Source organism: Ochlerotatus camptorhynchus, unplaced genomic scaffold, assembly GCF_037179485.1.
Source record: "Ochlerotatus camptorhynchus isolate MF236.1 unplaced genomic scaffold, CSIRO-AGI_Acam_v1.1 ptg000228l, whole genome shotgun sequence".
Classification (NCBI taxonomy): domain Eukaryota; kingdom Metazoa; phylum Arthropoda; class Insecta; order Diptera; family Culicidae; genus Ochlerotatus; species Ochlerotatus camptorhynchus.
In genome coordinates this window covers 1015063-1035959 of record NW_027040718.1, presented here as the reverse complement: position 1 = coordinate 1035959, position 20897 = coordinate 1015063, and the positions used below count along the sequence as shown (strand labels likewise).

General features: G+C 39.2%; 1 protein-coding gene across 1 annotated transcript in view; it reads left to right on the top strand.

Moving 5' to 3' along the window:
• cwo (transcription factor cwo) overlaps positions 1–18542 on the top strand; it is a 138716-nt gene extending 120174 nt beyond the window's left edge. Inside the window, exons 3-4 of the mRNA XM_065225355.1 lie at positions 15552–15885; positions 15957–18542. Of these exons, the coding sequence (XP_065081427.1) occupies positions 15552–15885; positions 15957–17014 (1392 nt within the window). The 3' untranslated portion in view covers positions 17015–18542. The remainder of the gene's footprint in view (positions 1–15551; positions 15886–15956) is intronic.
• Positions 18543–20897: the final 2355 nt, after the last annotated feature.

Below are 20897 nucleotides of genomic sequence, written 5' to 3'. Positions count from 1 at the left end.
TTTTTCTCGCCACCCATATGACACCAACGGAAACCTTTAACATCACCGGGTAGGCGACACTTTCCCCTTCCCGATGATATTGCTGGTTTGCGTGAGCGACCCTCGGTTGGTGAGAAAAGGGCCTACAAAGGTTTGTTTACAAAAAGCTGGTATGCCCTTTTCACATGTTGTTCTGGATTTTAGGACCACCGAAATCATCTTAGCAACAAACAGCTCGATTTATTCACTTTAATAATGAGAAAGCGAAACGACGAACGTACACTTTTCACTGGTTTATCTGCGCTGTTACTTAAGTCAAACGGCATCTCCATAGAAATCGGGTGACTTAAGTAACATCGAAAACTATTTTGATCGGAAGGTGACTACGTCAAAAAGCAATTTGACTGGAAAATAAATTTAAAAATGGGATGTGATCCTATATTCGGACAGTATATAGTGTAATAGCAGGAGCATCGATTGACACTGATAGCTCGACTTTGTTTACCTTTGTTACATTCGACGTAATGAAAATTTGCTCTTGAGATATCCTCAGAGCAGAGATATTCCAAAGCAGCGCCATTACATAAATTAAAAAAAAATTCGAGAAATTCAGTGAATTGTTAAAGCTTTAGAAAAGATTCATGATCGTTAGGAAAATTTTGGAAACTATAGAAAGTTAAGAGAACTTAAAAACAATGATGAGAAGTATTGCGTGCATCAGGCTAGTTTCTCAAACTACAAAAGAACTTCAAGGCAGTTTCATTAACTTCAGGAATATTTTGGGAACTTTCAAGTTGTTCTACAGTCCTCGGAGTAGTCCATTACATGTTCAACGGAGTTTTCTCATGTAAATTCGCTTGGAGTTCTCCTCATCATTCGCTCGTATTCTACCGAAACTCTCATGGAATTATTTCAGAAATTCACTTGGAACGCTTCTCTGAATTCTCTAAAAAATATCACAAAAATATAGTTAGAATACTTCTCGCAACTATCCTCTGAATCCAATTTTCGTTTAATTTTCCTAGGGATTGCCTTGAAATTCTCTTCAGTAAGAAATCCTAGGGAAAGATTCTAAGAATTTTCATTGAATTCATTTCCGGTTTCCCTTTTTTGATCTAACTCCTTCCATTGGAATTCTACTCGCATTGAAAGCCTCCTAAGAATTCATTTTCATTTCTCCTCACAAATTCCTTAGATTTCTCCCCTTAATTTGTTTGCCAATCTCTCCTGGAATTATTTTAAGATTTTTTTTTTGAAGATCCCCTGGAGTTATTCTCAGATTTAACTGTAATCTTCCTTTGAGCATCCCCTTTCACCCCCTAAGTATTCACCATAAAATTACGAAAGCTTATGCTCCGATTTCAAATGTGTTAATGAAAATAACTAGGAATATTGAATGTTTTTATTTTAAAATGCATTCTTTTCTTTGGAATATCCTTAGTAAAAAATATTTAATTTCCTGTATACTGATAAGATTCCCTGAGACTTCCAGGTATTTTCAGGAGAAATCAAATTCCCTGAGAATTCTCGTTTTTTTCAGGTTTTTCCAAGTAGTAGACACTTAGAGGTTTCGTCATACACTTTCTATTGAATCTTTCGCTCTAAAGGTTCCTATCGTGCACATTTAAGTGTTTATGAGATTCTAATTGAATAAATCTAAAACATCAAACATTTATTTGGTATGCCATCAGAAAGCCTTATTTTATTCCCTTAGGGTAAATTGATAGTTTTTCCTTTTGGTTTGTTTTTTTCCGTCGATCTTGTTTTCCGTTCTGAGCACCAATGCTACCGACGTGCCACCAGGAAGGCAGCTCCCACACCTGGACCCTACCTATCGACCCATCAACTCATGAACCGGGGACCAACGGCTTTACTTCCCATCCGAAGGAAGGCGCCTCAGAACATCCCGGCGGCGCCGACTGGGATTGAACCCAGGTCTGCTGGGGTGAGAGGTAATCACGCTTACCACTACACCACCGGCGCCGTTGACAAATTGATAGTTGAATATGTACCAGACAACAACACCAAATGAATCACAACAACAACAGGCGTGTCATGGCAACCATATATTATTATTTTTTAACGTTTTTATAACTAGAACCAAAGTTAGACCAAAGAACTAAAAATCACGGCCAACTATCCAGAACAAAATTTTCTCAAATATACACCGTGAACAATAGTTGACGGCTGTGGTTCACGAATATGAGAACTCTTTTTTCCCGTGTAGCCTATAAGAAATCTAACATATGTTTTTTTTCTCTTCAAAATGGAGCATCCTATTGGTCATATTACACTGTGACGCGTATGGCACCCAGTAACTCTACAACATTTATGGAATACTGAAAGGTAGAGCAAAATGATAGATCGTGGATGAAAAATACATCCTTACATCATCAATTTGACCCATCAAAAACGGTCAAATGTAATCAGACAGTTAACGAATGTGTTCTGATAAGAGCCTGGGGAAATGGTACGTAACTTCGAATAATGACTTTTTATTCAGAGACTTATCAACTGATATATATCATCGCAAAACTTCAACATGCCGCGAATCTATTACCGTGCCCACATGACATCATTCCCGCGGTTTCCCGTATCACTCTTTTTATAGTAGGTATGTACTGAGGTGTGTGCCTGTGTGTGGCGAGCAGTAACGTAAAGTAGGGCAAGTGAGCCAGTTATGGCATATGCATCAGTTATGGCACAATTCCATGTACGCAACGGTACCAGTTTTTGGCCTTACCCTATTAAATCACATAGGCCATGATTGGTACCTGCTAAAACTGGAGCAAATTTTGGGCCAAACGAACTGTCAAAGCCAGAGTCAATCGCGCAGCGCCTATCTTGGTTACAGCGGCAGTGTTGCTAGAATTCAGCAAGGTAGTTTGTTTTGAGTCAGCTCCTCTCTTATACTAGACCCTCTCTAATTTTAAGTAATGCCAGAATTGGGGCACTTCCCCTAGATAACATTCAATTTCTTCTATCAGCGGAAGCAAGTGTCTGCTCACGTGCCTATCTCTCGTACCGTTAATTTATTATTGTTCTTTTTTTTCGTATGCGACAAATGAGCCTACCCGCCATCCATGGCGGTGACAACGACCTGGCTGCCCATTTGCACGCACTTCAGTCTATGTGGAAGGGAAAATATAAACAAACAAACAAATTGCCGTACACTGTATACTGTACACGTTCGCTGGGCATGTGTACATAATTTGCCCAGCCGACTCGTCGCAAACGCACACTCGAAGGTATTTATTGCTGCTGATTGCGAAAGAAAACAAACCTCTATGTAAATATCATTCTTCTAACAAGCTCTTCTCGACTCTATCGGCTCCACGTCACGCCGCGGGAGTGGAGACAACTCAGCAAACGCCTACCAGCTTAGAACTGTTCACAACGGCATTTGGTTAAACCGATAAGAGCACGATCACATGGCCATATAACTTAGGTACTTACATGATGATGGTCTGCTCAGCCATGGAAAGGCGAAACGACAAAATACTCGCTCTCATCCGTCAATACGAACGACAACAGCAGTTTATCTATCTCGCGTGGTGCACAAGGAAATCTTGAGGTTACAATATTTTCGAACACCAACAAATGCGAGGGGGGCCAATGTAGTGAAGAAATGTCGCTTGCCAACCCGCCCCAAGGCAAAACGCGAGATGTGTTGCAAACTATTGTTTGCTCTTTTTTATCGCCTACTGTGTCGTTGTAAACTCGCGCGCCTTCGGGCAACCGACAGTACGATGATACCGGAGGGCTGAAAACGCTTTTTAAATTCTACATGAAAATGAAATATCTAAGCAACCTGTTAATCGATTCAGGAGTTTAGGATAGTTTGTTGAGCCAAAATGTCAAACTTCAAATTCGAAAATATGTTGTATTCAATCTGAATGTACGAGGTTTGACTCCCGGATGAAACTAATTCAGATGGCCCTAGGCCACTCAACGGTTAGTCAGCCGATCAGGCCTGCCTCGAGTTGCCTGTATGAACATCACAATAATTGTCACATGTGGGCGCAATCTTCGGCGACAAATGGTGGAATGAAACATATTGCTCTTCGTGACGATGGTTCCGCTTGTCCAACAACCTTAGCAGATCGTACATTTATTGATATTGTTATCAGTTCGCCGATTTTCGCTAATTGGCTGTAAAAATATCAACAGTTGCCACCGATATGGAGAAACGCAAACGTGAATATTTTTTTTACAGTTGTTATTATCACTTTTAGAGTGTGTTAACACTACACATTTACAAAGCAACCTCAATTACGTACCAAGTCCAACCCATTGTGTCGTGTCGGGTAGGCAGTTCAAAATACAGTAATGTGTACTTTTTGATTTGATAAAGAGCGAATGCTTATATATTCCCTTTCCGACGATGATTACTGTTCGATTGATCAGTGCACTGTGGTCCGAAACGGCCATATAATGGGGAAAAAAAAACTCCGTTCCGTAGGTGATTAGTGTCTTAGTAGAAGTTGTTTAAAGCTTAAGTCATTTAATATCTCGACGCACTGTTTATTTCACTGCAGTGCTCCTAGCGGTCGGATATTGTGACAGCAGTTTGTTTTGAAATGTTTCCTCTTTCAGTGCTGAAAAGCTCATCAAGATTCATTTTGTTTAAAAGAAGTTATACTTCGGAAGGGAAGTAAAGCCGTTGGTCCCGGCCCATGTGTGTTCAATGGGTGCGATATCCTACGCAGGTGCGGAAGCTGTCTTCCTGCACATTCGATTGCCGTCAATGGATGGCAATCGATGTTCGTCGGTGATTGGCACTAGATTGCGGAACAGAGACCGACGATAAATAAAGGAACGAAGCACAAGAAAAGAAGTTATACTAGATGGAAGCCGTGAACCAAAAATTAATTTTGGGCACCCACTAGGAAAATTACAACAGAGCATTTTAGGATTTTTGTCCTTCAATATTTTTGAAGATATAGCTCAACAAAATTTTTGCCGCAAATGTTTAAGATTTGAGATTTAAAAACGATTTCGAAATGTATACACATTTAAAATTGCAGACTTGATGATTTTTTTCAAGACTCCGAGACTATGAATGATTGTTTGTGGTTGGTTTCTCTTTCTTTTAAATATGATCATCATTCCATTCCAGATTTCGGCCCCCTCTGTTTTGAAACCTGGTTACGCCCTTGTTAATAATTACCATTTCCACGGAGCTGATTCAAATATGAAGTTTCAATTCTTCACCTGTGTGCTCCGAAATCTACTTTAATTTTCAAATGTCGTCATATATCTTTATAAGTCTCCACAAAACATGAAATGTCTTCAACACATCTGCAGAACATAAAAGTCTTCAAATTTGGCATCCCTGGCTGAACTGTTCGGTAATGTTTAGGCAGTCTAATATTATTGTTTCAAAGCTACTACTCGAAAACTCCACAACAGTTGCAAGATTTGATCATTTGAATTAGATCTAACTAGTTTTGAAATTATTTTTGAGCAAAATAGACTTTAAATCAGTGTGTGTATGATATTATTTCAGGGCAAAAGTTAAACGCAACTGACAACCGCAGCATACTAATCTGCAGCTGATAAACAGACGCCAAATGTCAATTTTTCTCTGAATGGGCAGTAACCAATGCTGTAGAAATAGGCTGCCTTCAAACGTCCGGAAGCAACAAAACTGTTGCACTTGAGAAAAACGATGAGAAATAATAGTGATCAAGCTCTACCCCGACTTACGGTACATAACAACAGGGACAATAATCCTGGTAATCGCGCGAAACATTTATTGGTGGTTTTAAATTGACCGCTCGCAATGAAATTGTCATAAATTAAGTCAACAATAAATACAACAAAACAGTTGATAACGGGTAGTGCGTACAAGTAGCACCGTTTATATATAGCGTTTAAAGTACTTCTTGTACTTAAGTATAGGTATAAGTCGTTTGCACTTTAAACCGTAATCCAAATCAAACAAAAGATGGAAATGACATCAGTCGACCGTGATAGTGATAGTAGACTTAACAATTCAGCATTCGTTGGGAACTTTGTTTTCTACATTTACCATTTTTTTGTGTATCGCGGATCGGCTTCTGCAAGTGGAAAAGTTCGATTTTGTCAATACATTGTTATATATAAGTTTTGGATCTTAAAAACATTGCAAAATCCTAAATTATGAATTATTTGATATTGATTGTGTTTATTCTTCATCATAAATACAGACTCCTAAAAGTTCCAAACAAGCTAGACAATGTTTTGAAAGTTCCAATTCAATTTTAAAAACATTCTATATTTCAGATGAAAAAAAATAATCAAGGCAAAAATGACATTTGTTCAAACCGAGGGGGGCGACTCTATCTACGATGCAGAAATACAGTAGATAGAAAGAAGATTTATCACGATTTTGAAGATTTCCTGCAAAAAGATTATGCGCGATGCAAGAAGATGCGAGAAATGAAAGAAGATTAGAGTGAGATTTTTTGAGCATCTAAAATTGAGATTTAGATGTGTCGCCCCCCTCGGGATGTTCATATAATTTTTGGGTTCCAGAAATTTTCTCTGAGTAAACCGAAGTTTCCGAAAATTCCTTTAAATTTTCTTGAAACTTTTTTAAGGTTTCTGCAATTTTCTTGATTTTTTTTAAACTACCCTTTAATACTATGATCTGTCTTGATATTCTCGGAGCTTCCCTAAAACTCTCAATTCTAATGCAGATCTCAGTTCTGCTTTAAAATAAATGGAATTCTCGTGAACACCTTTAAACTTCCCTGGAATTCTCTGGATTTCTGGTTCCTGGTCTCTGTACTGAATTTCTCGGAACATTTCAGCACATCATGGAAATATCGTAAATGTGTCTAAGCTCACGCTTATTGATTTTTAAACCAATCCAATAATCTGGGCTAAAATTTCGGGGACTTCCGCTTAAGATCTCTGGAATTCCCCAAAGATCTCTAGATCTAGTTTTTCTAAGATAAATAGAACTTCTTTAAAGTTTCCACAATTCTGCTAGTACGAAACCTCAAGACATTAACATTTTGTGATCTTAGACTTACTAAAATGTAGTAAAGCTGTTGCTTTAAAACTGATTGTCATGTCTTAAAAACGTTTGCGATAATTATTGTTGTTGTTGTTGTTTTTCAAAAAAATTTAATCATATTTTTAAAGCATTTCATAAATAGCTCTCTTATTATTATAAACCTGGAAATTAAGAAAGAAGACTTTTAAGTGAACTTTTTTCAAGCAAATTAGACCAAGTTACTAAAAAGTGTCTCGCTACCAGCCCTGTGATTAGGACATAACATATCGAACTCGCCATTATGAAAAATTAGAAACTCAATATGACTGAGATGGTTGGAAATGCTAAGAATGATCTTTAGACGAGGGTAGGTGGATAGTTCCGTTAGAGTACTGCCGTATGAAAATTGAATAGAAGTTGAAAATGAGTGAAGGGCCATTAATGCGACAGTTTTTGAAGTCAGATGCACATCTTTTGCCTAACACGTACGATGTACGCGGAGACTTGAAGTATGTCTTCAAGTCTACAGGCAAAAGATGTGCGTCCTCCTTTTGCTCATAACTGACTGCGGCTGTGGAATAGTTCTAGCGACGTTTCATCACTACCTAAAGCCCCACGTTTGCGAGAGCATTTCCAATCGATGGTGCGTTATAATGCAATTATTCTTCTTTACCCAACTATTGTGTTGCTCCTCTCGTTATGACTAACGTGGTCATCTCAGAGAGAAAGCAGTAGGGTGGTTGTTGCGTGCTGTGATGTGACTGCCATTTACCTTGTTTTTGAATTTTCATGTGATTTGTGGTGTCGTATAATAGGTTTTGGTCCAAGTGATCAGTATCCAAGGTCACTTCCCCGGGGCACCCTGACCATGCCTGAATTTGGTCAATGTGGGCCTGGGTACTTTATTTGGCTACCATTGCGATTGTTTTCGAATTCTCATGTGATTCGAGGTGACGCATTAAGGTAGACACTAACCACTTCCCCGGAGCACTAGGAACATGTTCGCATATGGCCAAATGGGCTGTTGGACATCTGATTTAACTACCATTGCACCATTTTCATGTGGTTTGAGGAGTCGCATGATGGGTTCGGCACATTTTTGGTCGGTTCAAGTCTTATGACCTATGTTCCAACGATGTCTCCGGAACCAGTTAACCGATTCTTAAATAAACATCAATTGCATTCTTTAGGGTCATTTAACGGTTGTTGCATCCAATTTGGAGCTGTGGTTGCTGAGAAACAAAACACGACGTACTTTATTTCGTGTTTCAAGTCGACTGGTAGATATATCAAGCTGGACAATGCATTGCGCCCAAGTTACCATCAAGCCCGCTAACTACAATAACAATAGAAGGTTGATATAGGGCTCCTGAACTTTATTTAAGTCGTATATGAGCCTTATATTGCAAAAGGGCAATTACTCGGGCGTCCTAAGTAACATTGATCGATTCTCTTCGTTGACTTTCTCTTTCAACGGCGCCGGTGGTGTAGTGGTAAGCGTGATTACCTCTCACCCCAGCATGCCTGGGTTCAATCCCAGTCGGCGCCGCCGGGATGTTCTGAGGCATAACATCTCTGATCACGCCTTCCTTCGGATGGGAAGTAAAGCCGTTGGTCCCCGGTTCATGAGTTGATGGGTCGATAGGTAGGGTCCAGGTGTGGGAGCTGCCTTTCTGGCACGTCGGTAGCATTGGTGCTCAGCACGGAAAACAAGATCGACGGAAAAAAACAAACCAAAAGGAAAGACTTTCTCTTTCGTCAATAACTTGAGCACAGAGCCGTCTCTTGTTTTGTTTGTCGTATTAGATGCTAGGTAAAAGCTTCGTTTATCGATCTGTGCAGAAAATAAATTAGCTGGGAATGTCTTTACATTGCCATGGGGATACAAAGATGTTACTTAGGACCTAATGCAATGTTCAGCTTGATATGTGAAATTCGACAGTGAGCGTCCATAAGGGCCTACAGTGATCGATTCTCTCCGTCAATTTTCTCTTTTGTTAATAACTCGCTTGGATTAACATTTTTTGGTGCGTTTGCTGTTGCTTTTGATAGCCAATACAACCTGCTAGGTTGCAATGCTGACGTTGGTGTATCCGACCAGATAGATGTCACCACGTGTTCCCGAGAGTTGTGAATTTTAGTGATCAGCTGTTCGACTCAGTAACCGGTGGTGATCGAGATGAGCGACACGTATTTGATGTTATTTCTGGTGAAGCCAGCCTCCAGGATAGTTGTTCAGATAGCCGGGGCAGTCCCGAAGAAGAAGGTCGACTTTGTTCGCGACGACGATTATCGATCGTTTGGATCCAATAATTTCCGACAGACCCGGCCAGAGAGAGCACGGGAGATCGAGGAGATCCACCTGAAAGGGATTACAAGAGAAATTAACATTTTTTTTTTACTAAACAGAAGCCTAGCAAAATGGTTCCAACCAGCAACAGGACGAGTGACTTCATATCCTTGATGGAGGATATAATCTCGACGTAATCTAGCACCTCTTGCAGATGGCGGTCATTAGCTGCTGCTTGGATTTATTCTTAAACAGCTGCTGGGCAGGTACCCGGTAATGCACGGTTCAGCGCATTGCAGCAATGCACCACAGCCACTGCAAGGAACTGGTTGCTTCGGACATCTTATCTCCGGTTGTCGGTGCTGCTTCTTCCGTCGAGGAAGGTGCATTCCGGGGCACCCGTTTAATCTTCCTCACTGATTTTTCTGAACTGCGACGCTACCACTTTAAAATTTTCATGCGCACCTAACCTAATTTCATTCTGACAATTATTTATGTGCTCGTTTTCGTTGACAAATATTTTAAGTATTTTCGGCAAAGCAAAATGTGAATGCCGTATAGTTCGTTAAATTATTTGGCTGATTTCGGCAGTTTGCGATTTTTCCAATTAGATCAGTGATTACAATTGACGAAGCTTGGTAAATTATGTTTTTACCGAAATTTGGCTAAAACCAGATACGAATTTCAGTGAACTATCATATGTTTAACGAAACTTTGGTAAATTTTCAGTTTGCTGAATTGTTACGGCAATATATTTCACCGAGCACAGATTTTGATTTTAAGTGTGTAGGGGCATTTAGGCCGACATAACATCAATTTCCCCTAGTTTGAAGAAAGAGGTTCTCATCTAGCATCCAGAACGACACACACAACACGGATTTTTTTGCAGCTGAGTTATTAACGAAAGAGAAAGTCGTTGAAGAGAATCGATCAAACAAGATATGACCTTTTGAAAAGTTTGTCTAGAGTTAAGTTTCTCGCTCAACATTTCGCTTCATCGTTAATCACTCAACCTCAAACCACAGACAAACAGACATAACACATTGAATATTTCTCACTGTAAAACATCGTCACTAAAACATTACCGCCATCTATTGAGTACACAGTGGTGGGCACTACGTTGAACAGATGGCGGTAGTGTGTAAACGTCATACACAAGGGAATTGACTATGCGCGCCACAGGTGGCGGTACTACCAACTACGATACTTTTAAATTGTTCGTTAAATGCTTGTTCGATGAACAACTTACGAGTGTTATGTCTGTTTGTCTGTGCTCAAACCATCAAATCCATCCGTGCACTCGTCTATGTGGCAAAAGTAGCGCGAAATCAAGCTGAACAATGAATTGGGTCCTAAGTTACATTGATCGATTCTCTTTCGTTAATAACTTGGGTATAGAACCGTCATGTTTGTCATAGCTTCTTTCATCGATATGTGTGCTGAAAATAGCTGGAAATGTCTTAACATGGCCGTGAGGATGCAAAGAGAAAGTCGACGAAGAGAATCTGTCAATGTTACTTAGGACCTAATGCATTGTTCAGCTTTAAATCTGTTAGTGATTATCAAAAGAGAAAGTCGATGGATAGAATCGATCAAAGCAGATAGGTCGTTTTGAAATGTTCATCTAAGTTTCCTGGACGTACACTGAAACAAATCGACATGTACCGTTTACTGGATCCATCTTATAACATAGCAATGTCAGCAGATTTATTCATTCTATGTGATGATTGATAGATTTTATTGTATTATCACTTTAAAACTATGACTGCGATATGGAATGATTTCTATCGTAATTTCACATACTTTGTACTTGATAATACTTTGCTTCGAACGTGGTTAGCGATAGGTAAAAAGTATATGAATATTGTCTGATATATTTCATGGTGAAAAATTGTTGATATGTCATGTTGATATATGTGGGAACAGACATCTAGAAAGTAATGGAAAATCATATAAGTTTGCATTATTAGAAATTGACGTTTGTTGATATGTCGCGTGTAAACAGACATGTAGAAACTATTGGACTGTCATTTAACTTTGCAGTATAGGAAAACATGTATATCTCATATCTCATTGGAATAGCTTCCTTAGATTTTTGAGGTTTAAAGATTGTAAACAGATTTATCCCAATCATTATATAGTCATATCACAGACAAACAGACGTAACTCTTCATTGTGTATCTTCGTTCATGCATTTAACGGTTGATTTGATTATTATCAGTTCCGCGAACTACTCGCCGCAGCGCTGGCATCGGATCACTTTGACGTTTATATATATTCTATAGAACTTTTATGCAATATTGTTCACGAGTTAGCGAGCAAGCTTGTTTTCCGCGAGAAGCCAGAGAGATGTCGTTACTGATGTTATATGTTTTGATATACTATGTTTTCAAGAACAAGTTTTTCAAAGAGTTACGTCTGCTTGTCTGTGGTCATATAGATTTGCCTTTTAAGAAATCCAACAGCAAACATTTGTTTTGGCATGATTTTCTGGGATGAACATCGCTCCCAATAAAATACATCTTACTTGATTGTTCTTTATAAATTATTGAAACAATTTTCAACGATGTTATCGTACACTCATTAAAATGATTAGTTGATATTGTTGATATTGTAAATATTGCTAACAACAATGATACTGTATTGAATAATCTTTGTTTGTTATTGTTTCATAAGATAAGGGGTTCCGGAAAAGAATGTATTGAGATTGAAAAAAAAATTATTCTACTGCAATATTTACTTTGCTGTGATTCTAATTGTAAGCCTTCTACACAGCTAATTCAGATTCCAGCCCTAGTACTCGAACTTCATGAACCAGTTCCATCAACTCATATAATTTAGTCGTTGTTTTATTGCACACAGGCGCATTAAGAAAGATTTGAACAAACGACACCACCGAAACGGAACATAAATTTGTCAGTGCTATTTGTCTTCACTCTAGCAAAACGAGCATAAAGTTGCACTACATTCCATGTCGGGAGAGCTGTTCTTACTTCATGCTAATTGAACGAGCTCAATCTTGAAGTCAGCCGTGGTCCAGTGGAATCGAGCGCAGAAACCGAAAGCATCACACCTCAACAATTCTTGATCGAATTCCAAATCAGCTACAATAAAAAAAGACACAACTGTGAAAGCTCCCACTGCCTAATGTTTATTTTTCGATTTATTTTTAGAAATCGATTAAATATATGTGTCAAAAGAAGAAGTAAATTTCATGTGATTTTCACATAAACTTTACTTCGATTGATTTATGACACATATATAATATTGTGGTGAAACGTAAAGCTTATGCTTAAGGGTTTCAAATCCATTTCAGTTAATTATTATAATTTGACTGATTTTCATTTATCATATGACGATCACATAAAAGTTACCAAATTATCAGCATTGTAAATGTATCAGATATTCATATATAATTTACCTGACACATTTTCAATCATATCATTTTCAATGGATTATCTTATAGCGCAAATTTATTAGATTTCCACATAACAGGAATATGTCAAATTGGTTCAGTGTAGTTGTCGTACTGGATGCTGGATACCCGAGCAAAGTCGGTTAACAAAATGAAAGCAAATCGATATTAAAGTGTGCAGTTCCTATCATAATGAAAACTCATTTTGATTTCAAATGTTGCGACATAAGTCTGATATCATATTGTGCTTTCATTATGCAGTCAAGACGTTTTAAATGAAAGCAACTTAACTTGAAGTTCTGCTGTTTACGTCTTGTTTAAAATTTAATTGAAATTCATCTGTCGTTGAACTAAAGATTATCGTTTATCTGATTTGTTTAACACATTTAAGGTCATTCGTGACTTGCCCGCGTTGAGATTGGAGCCTAAGTCTTTCAGCTTGAGAAACATTAATGGTAACCATTTACTCTAGGCCCGTATTCAGTTAAACATTATGAATGCAAAATCAGTAATCAAATTGATTTCATTGAAAGCAGGATTAGTTTTCCGTTTGCTTCAACAGTGTAAAATTTTGCTCTCATTTTTGCTGTGTTAACCGTTAAGTCAACCAAAATGAGATCAACTGGAGTATTCAAAATAAGTTACATCATAACAGCAAATTTTGATTTCAATTTGATCTTCAGCTTTGCTCGGGTAGCTACTTTTCTAGCTACTAGAAAATAACACGGCCATGGCGATCCAAAGATGACGATAATTGATAGACTTTGCAAAACTTGTTGAAACTTTTGACGCTGCATAAGTTGTTCAACATATCAGAGCCCAATAATTTTCAGAGCATTCCTTTGAAAACTAAAAATAGTACCGTAAAACGGAGAGAAAAGTTCATCATTGAAGTGAAGTCAATCATCATGCAGATCATTTTCTTCTTCTTAACCAACATTGGTAAATTAGTATGTTCCGAAACTTAAGCTTACTGACTTTTAACCAACATAATCAAGCAATACAACAATTTCTCATCCTAGATAAAAGGATCAGACCAGCTTGAACACACACACGCGATTCACACTGATGACTGGACCTCTTTTGTTGCAACTGGTTCCATTGGGCAAGTATGACGCCTTCATTTATTACCTACTAGCGGCTTACCTATTTCCAGAGATTCGTCATGAACAATCCGAATAAATTCACCTAAGATCTGCCCTTCTTACATAGGGAAAAGTGGGGCAAGATGCCCACCCTAACGAAACTCTAATAAAATTTAGCAAGTTCAATCAGAAAATAATTCTTTCTATAATTTTATAGAAGCTTCCAGGGTGGGCCTATAAATAAAAGCTCGATTTACCAAACAAACTATACCAACTGCTAGAGTAGCTAGAGGAATCACTCCCCCACCTGATCGTGTTGTTAGTTAGTGAGATTGAGCTTTTATTCACGAGAAATCTTGCGGCAAGACAGCTTTTGATCATGAGTAATATCGGAGTTAATTTTGAGTAACTCTGAGTAAATCGCGTTGCTAAACATCGAATACGCATTGCAACCATATATCAACAACATTTTAAATGCTTAACCGGGAAGATCTTTCGGCAATGAAAGGGCAATTGCAGCTGCCCCCTCAAAATCGATGGTAGATTGATGGTGATTTATAACGGTCTCAGTAGATATTCCGGACAAGCCTAGGGGGGATTTCAGATAATCCCACACACTTATAAATAACTACTTTTACACGAGACGTAATCTATTTTCGACGTAAATCATGGAACGTAAGCAAACATTCCATGTAAAATTAAGTGTTCTCAAACCGAAACATAAGCAACTCGACGAAGAGAACGTTTGATTGAATTGATTTTCCCGTTTCTTTCAACTGATTCTTATGTCAAAAGGGCCGCTTACATGTGTCGGTCTCATGGAACCGAAATTTACATGACTTTTTCGTAGTGTGCAGTGCGGCTTCCCAACAATATCAAAGGGGACTACGGACAATCCAAACAGGGAATATGGACTATCCCAGAGGAGGAATCTCCCTGGGACAATCCCAGGGAGGATTTCACTCAATATTGAGGGGGATTCATGGCAGTCCCAGGGGGGATTCAAAACAATCCAGTCAGTCCAAAGGGGGATTCTGGACAATCCCAGTATGAAAAAATGAGAAGTACTGGTTCTTGCATCGCTCATTGACAAACTTCAAATAAGCCAGAATAGAATCAACTATGAAGTTGGCCAGAACTAACCTATGTTGACCTGGGATGAATAAAAGACCGCATTCAACAATGTTCCATTTGTGCTAAATATGGATCATCCAAGGATCATCACAACAACACCAGGCGATGAAAATGCAACCCTTTCCTGCACACTTAGAAATAACTAATTTTACCAGTGACGGAATCCATCTTTGACATAAAAGATGAGACGTAAACAAACATGTCATGTAATATTAAGTGCTCCGAGACTGAAAAGTTCGTTGCTCAACGAAAAGTACGTTTGATTAAGCTATATTTACGCTCATTGTTCTCAAAACACATGAAGTGCTCCTAGCGAATCCCCTTTTTCTACGTTCATCCGTATGACGAAGACAATCTAATGGCGTTTCAATGCGTTAGGACGGAATTGAAACTCGTAAGACGAATTTAGAATCAAGAAGCAGTATTAGATTTTAAACAATATCTCAACAATGTGTGACTCTTTATCAAGTCCACGTAGTATGGAAAGTATGGAAAGGTGAATAAAATTCCATTTTTTATCAAACCCGTTCAAAAAAGAGAGGTAAAGCGCGGGTTGTGCTTAGTAGGACGGAAATTAGATCAAAAACCCTATCACAATTAGCAATAAATTAAATACTAACAGCCGTATATATCCCTTCTCTCTCTCTCTGTCTCTCCTTTCAGCAAGATCCATTATCACATCGAATAATAGAAAAACGGCGGCGTGATCGCATGAACTCCTGCCTGGCGGACCTGTCCCGGCTCATCCCCCAGCAGTACATGCGCAAGGGTCGTGGTCGGGTGGAGAAAACCGAAATCATCGAAATGGCGATCCGTCACCTGAAGAACCTCCAGAACCAGGAATGCGCCCGCGAGAATTCCTGTGCCGAGCAGTACCGGCTGGGCTACAACGATTGTCTGACTGAGGCGGCCAAGTTTATGCTGCGCGAGCGTGGCGAGGAGATGTGCTACCGAATGGTGGCGCATCTCAAGGAACACTGCAATGAAATCATGAAAGGTGAGGAGGGCGGTGCTTTTGATAAGGGCTAGAAGATTGTGACCAACTTATGTGTCTATGTCTGTTTGTAGGTGAAATGATCAAGTCGCGGTGCGGATCGGAGATTCCCAACGGCGGCAGTCCAGTGTATTTGCATCCAGGTCCTCTGTCACAGCTCAGGGATATGCTATCGTGTCCGTCGGATATCGAACACAGTAGCAATGACCACCACGACGTGAAGGATCTTAGTTTCCGCAGCAACACCAACAGTAACAGTAGCAATCCGCCACAGGCTGCGGTAATTACTTCAACTGCGCCCAGCAGCGTACAACATCTGGACACCTCCAGCAACCACTCAACGGTGGACTTTGAAGCGTCGTCACCTTCTCGCATTTCCACCAGCTCTACCAACGGCCAGATGCAGCACCTCTCGCAGGATACCAACAACAACATCAACGCTCAGCACGAAAGTGTCCTGCGGACGATTCGTATGCGAAAGTTCTCGGAAACATCGCCCGAACACGAACACAGTCACAATAGCTACAAATTTAAGAACTACATCCAGCAACGTTTTTCGCAGGATAATCATGGTCATGAAAATGGTCACATGACGGAAATGGAACTCAGTCCTTCGTCCATCCACGACGATCATCCGATGGCTGAAGGGCCTCCGCCGTCCGCCATCAAAGGACTGGTAAATGGGCTTGGTCCGAAGAGTAGAACTGACAGTGTTACCGTCCAGAACAACGGAAACGATGAGCCATTATCCCTGAAGCGGAAGATTTCCTCCGGAGAGCAACCTTCGCCAGTGCCGCAGGTTCGGGACGACCGAGAGGACTCCAAGAACGGCCTCACCGAAATCAAGAGTGAACACGTGGCGAGAAGCGTTTACGCCTCGTATGCCGTTCCGATCTTCGCCTGCCATACTCAAGGTTTCTATATTCCATTGAACGTAAACTATGAAAGTCTACTGCCATACCTGAACGGAATCGATCTGTTTGGCAAGAGCTATCGGCAGATGCCTCCGCTGCATCCGATAAGCATCAGCGTCAATTACGCCCCGGCCAGTCTGATCAAAGCCGCTGTCAATGGGTTGACTCCCGCCGGGAAATCCACTCTCGTCGTCGAAGCCATGGTCAATGGATGCTAGGATCGGCCCAGGGAATTACTTTGAACATTGGTTGATTGGCCCAGCAAAGTTCAATCCGCCAAATTTTAGATAGTTCTAAACAATTTGTGTTGTTTTATTTTGATTTGTACTTGTCAAACACAAAAAAAAAATGCAAACTGAAATCAACAGCAACACTTTGAAATGCATTTTTGCCATTCACGATGTGCATTTGCCCTATTTTTTCCTATAATTTATACGTAACACACGCCACCGCAATGGTTCTTGTGATCAGAACTGATTGGAATGATATAGGCATACTTAAACTATCAAATTGTTTTAAGCAAAGAAGAAAACGTCAACAATGCCATTGTTAGAAGAAGAAAACACACCTACAGCAAACAAGCATCAACGCGAAAAGGCAAAAAATTCCATTAATACTACTGCTGAAACAATAAAAAAAAAAATAGAACCAACACAGACAAAAGTCAAACAAATAAAGTAAACAAAGTATGTGTATATGTATATTTCAACTCAGGTAAACAATATTTGTAAAAAAATGAAAATAAAAAAATCTACATGCAGCATAGATAGCAAATGATTCAAAAATGTATAAAAGGAAGAAATGAAGAACACCTAGGGCGTCGTCCATAAGCTACGTAGAAAGTTTTTGATAAAATTTAGACCAACCCTCCCGCATCATGCGTAGACAGCGCTTCGTAAAAAAAAAAATGTATAGATCCCTCCTACTAAGCCGCTTACATGGTTTGTGGACAGCCCCTAGGCATCTAATCAAAAGTAAACTAGGAAGAACTGGAAATAGGGAACCAGAACAATACAATGAAGAAATCCAGTTTAATGAAAGAAAGGGATATCCATAAACCACGTAAACACTTTAATCGGTAAATGTCGACAGTTCGTATAAATTTGAAAAAAATAAATGTATAGACGATTGTATACGTAGTTTATGGGCAACGCCTTACCTAGATCATGTTCCCTTGATAGGAAATGGTTTCGTCTTATTGCATGATTGTACTACAACAGCAGCAACAACAAACGACGGCAACGACGCCGACATTACCACCACCACCACCAACCAACCCGCAATTTGAAACAATTTTTTTTTTTTTAATTTTTAATAACAAATATTATTATAATGAAATCTTTTAATCTGTGATACTGATTAACAAAACAAACAAACAAAATGGAATGCTAGTAGAACGCCTACTGCAGAGAGATGAAAAGAAAGATTGAAAGAAATTTTTTTGCGAGAAAACGTAAGCGGAAAGACGAGAAAAAAATAAACCTAGGAAGATAGCAAAACAGAATACCTTTTACTATTGTGCAGAACGAAAAAAAAAAAACAAATCAAATTAACGTCGTAAGAAATGGATTTGTATAAACCAATCAGTCGCTTTGTGTCTTGTATATTTGTAACACCGAGCATCAACAAATGAGAAAGAGGAAGATAAAGAAAAACAGTTGTTTTTTTTTAAATTAATGCGAGAAGACAAGTGCTGTACATAGTGATGAAAAATAAACCAAATAAATTGTCATAAAAAATCGTTAATTGCAGTGTTTCATTTGTGAACATATGTAGAAGAAAATTCCTTCCTGAGCGTCACACAGTGCGTTGAATGAATCCAGGACAAAAACCAAAACGCATTTTTAGGAATAATGGGAAAACTTGTTAGATATACCTACACCCATATTTTTGATTTCGTTCGAACCGTTCAAACCATACAAAATCTGAATTTGAACAAGCAAGATTGCGACCCAATTCTTACTAATCTAATCTAACACCAAGACAGCCAGTTCATGAAAGCATCCTGGAAAATGATAGATATACCTCCATCCTTTTCTTGTCTATTTGGTATATTTTGTCCATCAGAGATGCGCAAAATATATCAAAACGGCCAGGTCTACTGTGCAGCATTTAAGGGGCAAGATGATTCAGAAACATCGGGCCTGTTTAAATCAAAGATTTAAACACGATGCTTCAGAATCCAATAAATGGATGAAACGTGGACATCTCGTACCATACGTTCTGTTGTATTGTTATCTATAAATGATTGGTCGTTGGGAGCATCTAATCTAAAAAAGTTAAAGGATGCTCCATTTTCCTCGAGTGGTTGGGACATGAGCACTAGCTCTTGTCTTAGCCCTATATGGCTTATGGTTATAGGGCCAATACTCGCTTTCTGAAAAGAAAAAAGGAATAAAAGTCCGTAGGAAAAGGAAGAGGAGGAAGGAACCCTAGTTCTATCTTCCCTTGTGTAAAATCTAAAAAAAACGGGTCTATAATCAATCTACAGGAAAACTTCGCTGAAACTCACAATGACTCGCGAACTTTTCCTTTTGTGTGCTTCATTAAACCACGCAAAATTTTCCAACGCTGAACACAAACAGGTGAGAGCTAGATTTCAAGAGAGAGCAATAGAACGAAAATATATTATAAATTAAAAAAAAAAACACATATAAATTAAAATAAAGTGTAAGATCTCAGCAAGTTTCATTAATTGTGTACTCTTACTGTCCTGCTGCGCTCAAACGGCGAAAACCAGAAAAAAAGCAATAGGACGACTCTCTTGCCGAATGAACCAATTGGTAAATCTATGTTAGAACTTGGCCATAATCACTCGTTCCCAACCTTTGACAATAGCGCACTCAACATTTGATTTCTCATCAAAATACAGCACGAAAGCGGCTCTTCGAAATGATGTCTAAGACAACGTTGTAGAAACCAAAAAAGCAGAATATATAAACAGGAACGATCTCACCAAATGAACGATGGTTTGCCCGGGAAGCAAAAACTTGGAAGCCTGTTGCATCTCCTAGTTCTAGCTCAACACTTCAAACCATTCCATCGGATCTTCAAAGAAACTTTTGCACAATCCGCCTCTAATCCAATCAGAACCATCGGGCCAACTTGCCCTAATAACAGTTCTGACGAAAAGGATGCCGATAAAAAAAACCACTTTGAAATGCATTTTACCCGATCACTTGCACTTGCTTTGCACTAAAGTTCTTTTTTAGAACTATGTTATTGAGTGGCACATTTTTTCGGGCTAAAACGCGATGAAAAAATCAATGATAGAAAAAATTAAGCCTAAAATTTTCGAACCCCCAAAATTGGTCGCCACAAGGCCAACGAGCTCCTTAAATCACAGAAAAATTACGATCAAGTTCCCGTTCAACTTGCTGTCACTAGATTTCAATCCCAGCGGTGATCTTACCGACGTCGACAACAACTGCTCTTGAGAAGGATTTTATATGTAATTCCGATCAACACATTAGCGATAGCGTCATCGTTGCTGTGATAACCCGTTTTATTAATGATTAATCAACTAATAATTAGTGCTTTTAATAAGAACGTTTATTTAACGATTATCTGTTCCTCTACGTTTCTCTACAGATGTCATAGTACCGTCCGTCTGCCCAGTGGTTAGCCGTACGGCATATTGACATCCGTAGCTCAGCTTCAGCCCAGTGGCTGTGGCTACTTACGGACTGCCACATCTCCCCTTTTATATAAATTTTAGATAATCCGCTTACAGTACAAAATCTCGAAACTTGTCCGGTACTCGGCGATTGCGTCGCTCCCTCTCTGGCAAAACATCCCTCTGCTGGTCTTCTTCCTCAAATCCGTGGAAACCCATTCTGTCTTCATCATCGTCTGAATCTGACTCGATGATCTTCTGAAAAGGTACATCCTGGTCCTGGTTGCTTCCGGTTTCACCCACGTCACTTATCTTCTTCACATGAGAAACGTTACGGTCGAAAACCCGTCCATTATCTTGATCCTCGATTGTGACACGTGCCCCACTGCGATTGAGGACCTTGAACTTCGTTGGGTTAAATGTTGTGGTAAGTTTGTTACCTGGAACGAGATTCTGCATAAGAACTGTATCACCTACCTCAACTG